The following is a 10,000-nucleotide window of genomic DNA, read 5'->3' as shown; positions in this document are numbered from 1 at the left end:
AACGCATATATACCGGACCTGGTCAAACTCCTCACTGCCACTCCGAAAAGGTGAGGTTGAAATTCCTTAAGTTACCCATTTGATGCTCTTGACTCAATGAGTCTTGTATTGGGAATTTTGCTTAGTGTTATTTATTTTAACTTGCATTACATTAGAGAATGCAAGGGCGAAGGTGCCCGTTTCGTATACTCTGCCAAAAAATCCATTATTTAACATGAAATAAGTGTGACTTTAGTCTGTGTCTGCTACAGTAGATTCACATCAACCGTGCATTTGATGTCTTGGCCCGTCCCTTACGATGCTCCTGATTGGCTGTTGATAAGCCAATCACAGGGCTGGAAACTCTCAGTCTCTCGAGAGAGTTCACGTAGGTAGGATGTATGTTCCACCTTTCCTGAAAGACGTATCCCTCAGGAGAGATGGAACATACATCCTGCCTACGTAAACGAGAGAGAGAGAGACTGAAGGTATCCAGCCCTGTGATTGGCTTATCAACAGCCAATCATGAGCATCGTAAGGGACTAGCCTAGACATCAAATGCAAGGCTGATGTGAATCTACTATAGTGTGCACATCATGAATATAGTTTTCAGTTGTTGTTCTACGTAAGGAAGAAAGTAATTTAAAATCGTTGCCAACTACAAAATGCTGTTAAACCTGTAATTTCTTTCACACAGGGTCATCGTGAACTACTTGCTTTGGAGATTTGTTTTACGCTACATGCCATATATTAGCAACTATTTTCAGCAGCTGTGGCAGCAGTTTAGAAGTGAGGTGAGTTCTATCAAATTATAGTCATATAGGCGTTATCATATAAATATCCGTTTCTTCTGCTGACTCTGGCTGATAGAAAGGCTCGTGAAGACTTGGCTCTCATCAGTAATTGTAAAGCATACATTACTATAGTTGATTCACTTAAGGTAGAGTCTTGGGTGAGCCCTATGCCTACGAGACGTTTGTTTGGCGGCCTCCGATTGGCTGATACCGGGAGGTAGGAAGGCGGTCGCTCGGTCTCATATTTTCGTCTGCAGCTTAGGAAACTAAGCATTATGTTTATATTCCTTCACTTTTCTCACGTTTAGCATAAGATAGGAAGGTAGATTATTTATACATAAGTTATCAGGAAATACTGACCACTTAATTGTATTGTAACACTCTTAGTGCCTGCTCTATCAGAGTTAGCACTTCAAAAATGATAGAAACACTGATGTTTTCAAAAGTGCAACCCAATACGTCCAAGAAGAACGCTACCATCACTGTCCATGCTTATTTCATTGTTTTCCCCATATAAAGATTTTTTATGTAAAATTTAGCCGTAGTTCAATAATAATCGTAATTTCTTAACATTTTTTCAAGAAGTTTTAATTGTATATTTAATCTTAATAATGAAACATAAATAGTTTGACACATGAGACTGAAAAAGAGAGAGAGAGAGAGAGAGAGAGAGAGAGAGAGAGAGAGAGAGAGAGAGAGAGAGAGTGTGTGTGGTGAGTGACGTAAGCAAACGCATCATCAGATCCGAATCCCAGGTCGTGTCCCCTGTGCCATGTAAGCGAGTGTAAGCAATTGTACTAAGAGTCTTCTCAGAATCCGGATGATTCGCAACATAAGAAGACATATCCTTAATTTTCTCTCCTCATATTCCACACATCTAGATTCTGAAAGCACCAGCATATTCAGGGTGAATTATTTCATGAAAACAAGTTTTAGATCACCTTTTTTGCGTGAATGATGCAAAATCCGATGAAAAGTGAAAACAATAAAAATATTTAAATGCTTCTCGTCACTTTCACTAGTAATTCCTTTGTGTTTTTGTTATTGCTTTCAGGTAATCATGATTTTGTTGTACAATTAATACCGAATCGTTTGGTATGACCAAAACTTTCCTATGTTGTGCTAAACGTGAGATAAATGAAGAAATAAAATCATATTGCTAGTTTTCTAAGCTGCAGCCAATCAGAAGCCGCCAAACAAGCGTCGCGTAGGCATAGGGCTCAGCAAGAATCTACCTTAAGTGAATCAGCTATAGACCTATGCAAGGAAACTGAAGCATCTACAGAGTAAAATTCTACCAACCTGATTCAGTTTTGAAGGACAATTCCTAGATATCATTTATCCGGTTACCTATCGCAAGATGTCTAGATCCAAGGTAGTAACTTCTGAAAAAAAAAAAAAGTTAAAAAATCAACAAATTACGACCTGTACACATTTTCACACCGACGCACTTTTCATCCGCAATGCTTAAATTGTACTTTGCAATTCTTCATTTGCAGTCTATCTTTATAAAAAAAAAAAAATCTCTGATTCCCCTCGAAATTTGCTTTATTTCAAGTTAGATTTGAAAGATTCATTCATTATTCACTTCAGGTACCGGATCCCTTTGAAGAACGTACGTACATCAGTCGCTGGAAGGAATGTGCAGCACTAGTCAACGAAGGCTTTGGAGCAGCGCTTGCCAGAATGTATGTTGAGCAACATTACGACCAGAAAATTTCAGGAGAGGTAAGCGAAAGGGTGTTTAGGAACCACCTGAACTTTAATATTTTTTTTTCTTTTTTGGCTGTTTTGATGAAAATAATATACATATAAGATAATAAAATGTATTATATGAATTTATATATATATATATATATATATATATATATATATATATATATATATATATATATATATATATATATAACAAGGTCATTGAATATTAACGGCTGCATAATGCTAACTGATCTATAAAGTAATTGTTATAAAACTGTGACAGCATTTTCGAAGAACGATGAATAAGAAAATATAACGGGCTGAAGTTATAAAATTTGCTCCTCTCTTCTGGCTAATGCTGTTGTAGTTATTTATTGTATGATATTTAGTGCTTCAAGGTTACTGAATTGCCAAGAAAAATCCTCTTAACTGAGTGATCACTAAACAAACTGAAGTGAATATGGACATCTTTTTGTGAAAGTCATACCTTCCCAAAAGGGAGAGATAACTTTCATTCGTATCAGCAGACAAGCTCTTCCAAATTCTTAAAAATAAAAATAAAATTCTGAATGAAGGCGAGTAAAAACTGAGGAAATTTGTCATTAGCCTTTGTCTGAATGGACTGACGCTACCGGGAATAGAAAATGGAAATAACATAGAAGATTGAATCTTGTTGATTGTTGTGATTTTGAAATAAAACCGAGATTGCAATGGCATCAAAGATAGACGGCATTGCCCAATGTTCTCTACTCTTGCAGATTGATAACATGGTCGAGGAGGTTCGAACAGCCTTCCACATAGGCATCTTGATGCGACATGGACTGGATGGGAACCAGGCAAATGAGCAAGTCTGTAGCGACAAGGTAATTTCTGATTTGGTCTTTCCAAGTGTTCCCCAGGGATGATAAAATACTGCACTAGATCTTCCTCATGACCGTTTTGGTACTGTATTCATATATGCAAAAATGTTTGGTTATTACAAGTTTCCGGATGTTCCATAGTGACAAAATACTGAATTACAGTGCAGCTAATGGTTTTTTGGTATAATATGCAAAATTACGTGAATGATTTCATGAAGCTTTATTTGATATTTTAAAAATACTCCAATATCTTGTTTATAGTACTAATGATATTCGCTTGACTTCTGTTTCAGTTAGACATAATGGGTAAAAAGATAGGTTATCCAGAGTACATAGAATCAACAGAACTACTAGATGCTGAGTTTGAAGGGGTAAGCAATAATAATATTCACTATATAATCAGGAATGCCGGAACCGTAATGGTTTGACAAGAACTTTTCCATTTCAAATATCGTACCTAGAGTATGTGTAAACTTATCTACTTTACATTATTTATCCTCCATTCATACCTGAAGTATAATCTTAGAATCAGATACAGTATTCAATATGGTTCGTCGACTATAAAGTAACTCGTCCACTTCTCTTTCAGCTGGAGATCCTGGAAGATCATTTCCTCAATAACATATTGAGAATGAAGAAACACGAAGTTTGGAAGGAACTCCAGAAGCTCTCCCGGCCAGTCGACAAGAAGAGGTACACCTCTATTGGTAGCCGTCGCTAAATATGAATACATTGCTGAATGTTTGTCACCTTGGGATTCTGTGCTCAGACATGCATGACGGACAGACCCGCCATCTTAGGTCTTAGAAATATGTTTAGACTATGAATTCTCTCTTTGGCTTTCAATATACTTTCATTTTATCATTGACTAATGATATATTGAATGCAATGTGGTCTCAAAAATCCAAACGTCTCAGAGGCAATTTTTGTGATTAGTTTCACTGGTCGCCAACAATATATAAGCCATCCTGTCTTTACGTCCAGAACATATTTGATATCAGGTGAAGATCAAGTTTCAATTCATTACTCATGAAAAGATAAACCACTGACGAACAAATGGAAGTCATGTGCTTATCTAAGTTTTTATTCTCCGAATCGTCAGTTTAACAAGGTAGATTTTGTATCTGATTAAGGATTTATTACGAAATAACTTATTTGTACGATTAACTAAAAGTTTCAAGATAAAAATGATTTCTCAACAGAAAATTAAGCACATATATCAGACCGTGCATACACACGTACATACATATATTATATATAAGCGAATACCACGGGAAAATGATAGTCAGAAATCCAAGCGCTTTCGTCTTTATTCAGACATCGTCAAGGAGCTACTAAAGTACAATTGGAGAGGAAGGCCTCAGGTACAAACAAGATCAGGAATACCAATGGTATTCCTGATCTTGTTTGTACCTGAGGCCTTCCTCTCCAATTGTACTTTAGTAGCTCCTTGACGATGTCTGAATAAAGACGGAAAATGCGCTTGGATTTCTGACTATCATTTTCCCGTGGGTATTCGCTTAGTTTATGAACGTCAACGTGCATCTTTACTGTGATTTTTTTTAAGCATATATATATATATGTTTATATAATATTATATGTATGTTATCTATATATTAAAGAGCTCTCGATAGGGGCCAGTGGAGGCCGGAACTGTTGAGCTAATAGGAATTATATACTGCTTTTCTTTTCACCTGTGGACTACACCTTACATAGATATATATATATATATATATATATATATATATATATATATATATATATATATATATATAGTAGCCAAACGTAGTTATTTTGGCTTAAATAATAACTCACTCTCCGGTTACTATTAGACTGGAAATATATTGCTCCCACACAAACGTGCTCTATAATTAGCTTCCCTCCCCAATGGGGTTGTGTGTTTCGACTATGTAAAGATATGAAAAAGAATATATACACGTCATATATGATTCCCGTTGTAATCGTTACTAATGTGGATTTTGAGAATTTGTCCAAACCAAAATCTATTTATATCTCAATGGGCCCGAAGAAAATTTGGATTTTATAGGCTATGTTGAAGGCTCAGTGTTTCTGATAAAAAAGGATATATTTGCATGAGTGGCTCTTCTAACTGCATGGCTTCGCCTCTACTGTCTGTAAGTGTCCTTGGCATCTTATTAGGCTTTGATTTTAAAGTTTTCTTTTGCTAATAATAGCAGCTAACAACTCACCCACACTCGGACTCTCTTTTCCAGAAGTGAGGATTATTATGGAGGAACAAGAACTACTTTCATTAACATATGGAACGGCATGTAAGACATCTTTCGTTACTTAGCTAGTTTTAAGTCTCACATTAAGTCTCACATCACTCAAGTATGAAGCACTGGAGAGGATGAATGTGTATGGATGCATAATTATTCCCTTCTCTCTTCCTAATCTTTATTTTTTTTTGGTTTAATTCTAGAATAGAAAGTAACTTTCGTTTTGGTGGAGATGTGCATTTTTGCGCCTAGATCATTTCTCGATATAATGGGGTTAGGATCCCACAATAAGCTGTAGGCCCCGATTGCTACGAAACTGATTGGTTCCTAGCCACTGAAAAAATATCTACTCCTTCGGGCCAGCCCGAGGAGAGCTGTTGATCAGCTCAGTGGTCTGTTAAAACTAAGAAATACTTAACTTTGCGCCTAGGGGTGCGTTATCAAAGTTTCTTCCAGTGTCAGGTTGCTGCTGTGCCAACATAATGTTCCATATTTCGAGATGGGGATGAGTCTGGTCTGAGGTGGCCTACAATTTCTTATAAATTCCTTTTGTGATGTAAATTGATTGTCTTTCGAAAAACGTTCGGTTTCAGAGGCGGATGAAGCATTATTCGTTTTCAGAAACAGAAGATTGACAAGGTCAGTTTCAGCAAAGATAACTTAACTGTAACTATGGCATTTGATGGGGAAGATATATATAGGAAACTTAAAAGTTGTTTTACGGAAATTCTTTGATTATTTAGTGAAAACAACGGTGAATCATACCTTTCCTGAAATGGCACAATAGCACTCATGTTTAGAATAGTCTAACTACATTAGGGTATAGGCTCACTTCCACATGAGGAATAATAATAAACCAGACTATAGAAATGAGAGATTTGTGGGTGATGGGGTGAAAATAATAGAGAAAGAAGTTTTAGCCCAAAGATTAGTCCGAATATTGGTCAATGACAAAAGTGATTGATTTATAGCCTTTTTACAGAAATACGAAGTAGTAATAATAGGAAAATACCTGATAAGCATTCAATTGTCTTCCATCCCCATTTCACGGTTTTGCTGAAGATTCAACTTTTTTTTTTATATTATTGTTACGACCCCTAGGAGGCCGTTCTGCAGAATCTTTTAAAGATGTTATTTAGGGATCGTAGGCAGTAGTAATGCAACACAATGAATGGGAATGTGGTAAACAAACACCAAGAAAACTAACAATATTTATTATAAAACAAAACTTAATACTAAATCAACCTTGTGCAAGTACAAATGAACCCAGTATCCAGAGAGCTATATGGCAATTATATGCCCAGAAGACAGATTAACATGTCTTCAACACAAGGTTTCCCTAAAACTAAAAAGCTAAACCCTAAACCAGTAATATAAATAGAAAACACTGTAATTAGCAAATAAACAGCTCTAATAGAGCGGGCCCAAAATGAATACACTAGCCTAAAACTAAAGAAAGCTAGAAAGAAGTAATAAGAGTTCAATAAAAGTGAAAACCTTAAAATTACCTACCTAATTAATAAATCTAAATTTACGCACAACCACAAATCAATCATAACAAGGTATACCATCAAAAATTATAACAATATATCAATATGAGTAAGGATATATATAGATCCTATACGCTTATGTTAAGGAATAACCAATTTACTCATTCCTTTGGAGGAGGTGTCCACGGAGTCGCTGGGGACCACCAGTCTGCTACATTAAGGGAGCTACTGAACACTAGGTCAGACCGATAAGCAGCAGACGTTTTCCCGAAGGAAAATACAAAGGTCGACACCTTACCTAGCGTTAGCCTCCTACGTAACTCCTCACGAGCCTCGACAGCCCAGACGTGCAGAGCAACACCAAGACCCTCAGTACACCGGGGCACGGCAGAAGCCTCTCCTACAGAGCTGGGATCCAGCGCCAGCCCTGTCTACCCGGGGACTCCTCCGACGGGGGAAAAAGCAAGGGGGCAGGTCGCAAGTGACACAAGTCCTTGCGAGGCAGAGATATAAGCCGTGATCAGTAAATCCGCCGCAGGTGGCTCTTCATACACCGGCGGGTCAAAACGAGGAATATTATGAAGTAAATCCTCCAACAAAAAATATTCCAAGGTGGCTGCTGCACTAGTCCTTCTGGGATGACGAGGCTCGTGAGGAGTTACGTAGGGAGGCTAACGCTAGGTAAGGTGTCGACCTTTGTATTTTCCTTCGGGAAACGTCTGCTGCTTATCGGTCTGACCTAGTGTTCAGTAGCTCCCTTAATGTAGCAGACTGGTGGTCCCCAGCGACTCCGTGGACACCTCCTCCAAAGGAATGAGTAAATTGGTTATTCCTTAACATAAGCGTATAGGATCTATATATATCCTTACTCATATTGATATATTGTTATACTTTTTGATGGTATACCTTGTTATGATTGATTTGTGGTTGTGCGTAAATTTAGATTTATTAATTAGGTAGGTAATTTTAAGGTTTTCACTTTTATTGAACTCTTATTACTTCTTTCTAGCTTTCTTTAGTTTTAGGCTAGTGTATTCATTTTGGGCCCGCTCTATTAGAGCTGTTTATTTGCTAATTACAGTGTTTTCTATTTATATTACTGGTTTAGGGTTTAGCTTTTTAGTTTTAGGGAAACCTTGTGTTGAAGACATGTTAATCTGTCTTCTGGGCATATAATTGCCATATAGCTCTCTGGATACTGGGTTCATTTGTACTTGCACAAGGTTGATTTAGTATTAAGTTTTGTATAATAAATATTGTTAGCTTTCTTGGTGTTTGTTTACCACATTCCCATTCATTGTGTTGCATTACTACTGCCTACGATCCCTAAATAACATCTTTAAAAGATTCTGCAGAACGGCCTCCTAGGGGTCGTAACAATTATGTATATAATTTCCCACTTCCTAATAACCCAAGCCGCTCAGGCTCAAGTCTTTTAATAACTCTCTCCTTGAGAACATATCTAATTGAGAATCTTGTAACTTGTTAACTACTTACTATAAGGCCTCTTCTATTTGTCATCATGAAAAGGAAATTTAACCATCCTGTTTTATCAACATTTTCTGCAGCAAAAATGCTTAAAATTTGTCAGAGAGGGATCTCATAGGTTACATGGACAAAATTTGACAGTTTTTCTTGGTTTCTTGGTAATTATCTTCCGTAATTATTATTATTAAAACTTCACGGCAACTTAGCGTTACCGTTTTATTCTCTCTCTCTCTCTCTCTCTCTCTCTCTCTCTCTCTCTCTCTCTCTCTCTCTCTCTGTATGTGCGTTTGTTGTGTATCTCTTTTAATCACGAGCATTAGAAACAGTCACACAGTAGATGAGGAAATTTGTGTATTGATTCTCTTGCTTGTTCCTTTACTCTCATACTAGACGGACCGTCGATACTTAACTGCCTATATATGAGTGCAAACACTCTAGCATTTTCCCTCAATAGTATACTATAGTAGATTCACATCAACCGTGCATCTGATGTCTAGGCCAGTCCCTTACGACGCTCCTGATTGACTGTTGATAAGCCAGTCACAGGGCTGGAAACTCTCAGTCTCTAGAGAGAGTTCACATAGCCAGGATGTATGTTCCACCGCTCCTGAGGGATACTTTTGGAACACGTATCCCTCAGGAGAGGTGACACATACATCCTGCCTATGTGAACTCTCTCGAAAGACTGAGGGTTTCCAGCCCTGTGATTGGCTTAACAGCCAATCAAGAGCGTCGTAAGGGACTGGCCTGGACATCAGATGCACGGCTGATGTGAATCTACTATAGTAAAACGATTAATGCGAACAGTTTACTTTGTTTTATTAAGTATGGAGATAGTCAGCATGTCATAGACTTTTTCTACACATTTTACAAAGTGAATCCCGTATTTTTTCTTCATCAATTATTTTTATCTGCATGTAACTAGAGAAAATACCCACCACTCCCAAATATCCAGCAGCCGCAAAAAAAAAAGAAAAAAAAAAACTCTTCTTCAAAATAGATACATTTTGGTAAATCAATGATTTATGCTAGGGTCTAACTTTCACATATCCTTTGAAGAAAATGTCAATATCATGTAATGCAAATGAATACAGTTTTTACTTTGAAAATGAAGTAAATATTAGAGAACAGGTTTTCCAACCTGCTGCTTATGTTCTGGCAGACTAATTTGCAAACAATTTGAAAACTTTTAATCTAAACTCTTTCCTTTTCACAGAAGTGAAGCCAAAAAGCAAAACATTAATTACTAACCAATTAGCCCTCTGGTTGGGATCGCAGGATATAAAACATCGTTAAATAAAACACCCAGTGGAAAATTGATTTAGTATAAATATTTACAGAGTTTACTGTACAGAATTTACTGTACAGCTGCGGTAACTGGGTTATAGACAATATTGATATTGAAAAAAAAATTACTGTGCATAACGTGTTTACTTATAAGTATTTACATT

At 36.9% G+C, this 10,000-nt stretch overlaps 1 protein-coding gene across 2 annotated transcripts in view; it reads left to right on the top strand.

The window, feature by feature from the left end:
- LOC135206744 (neprilysin-1-like) overlaps positions 1–10,000 on the top strand; it is a 684,073-nt gene that overhangs the window by 664,127 nt on the left and 9,946 nt on the right. For both annotated transcript variants that reach the window (XM_064238226.1, XM_064238227.1), the window contains exons 10-15: positions 1–50; positions 677–773; positions 2,367–2,501; positions 3,230–3,334; positions 3,625–3,702; positions 3,921–4,024. The exon at positions 1–50 is cut by the window's left edge and continues 87 nt beyond it. In XM_064238226.1, coding sequence (XP_064094296.1) covers positions 1–50; positions 677–773; positions 2,367–2,501; positions 3,230–3,334; positions 3,625–3,702; positions 3,921–4,024 — 569 coding nt within the window. The remainder of the gene's footprint in view (positions 51–676; positions 774–2,366; positions 2,502–3,229; positions 3,335–3,624; positions 3,703–3,920; positions 4,025–10,000) is intronic.

This window comes from Macrobrachium nipponense, chromosome 31, assembly GCF_015104395.2.
Source record: "Macrobrachium nipponense isolate FS-2020 chromosome 31, ASM1510439v2, whole genome shotgun sequence".
Lineage (NCBI taxonomy): Eukaryota > Metazoa > Arthropoda > Malacostraca > Decapoda > Palaemonidae > Macrobrachium > Macrobrachium nipponense.
This window is presented reverse-complemented; position numbering and strand designations above follow the sequence as displayed.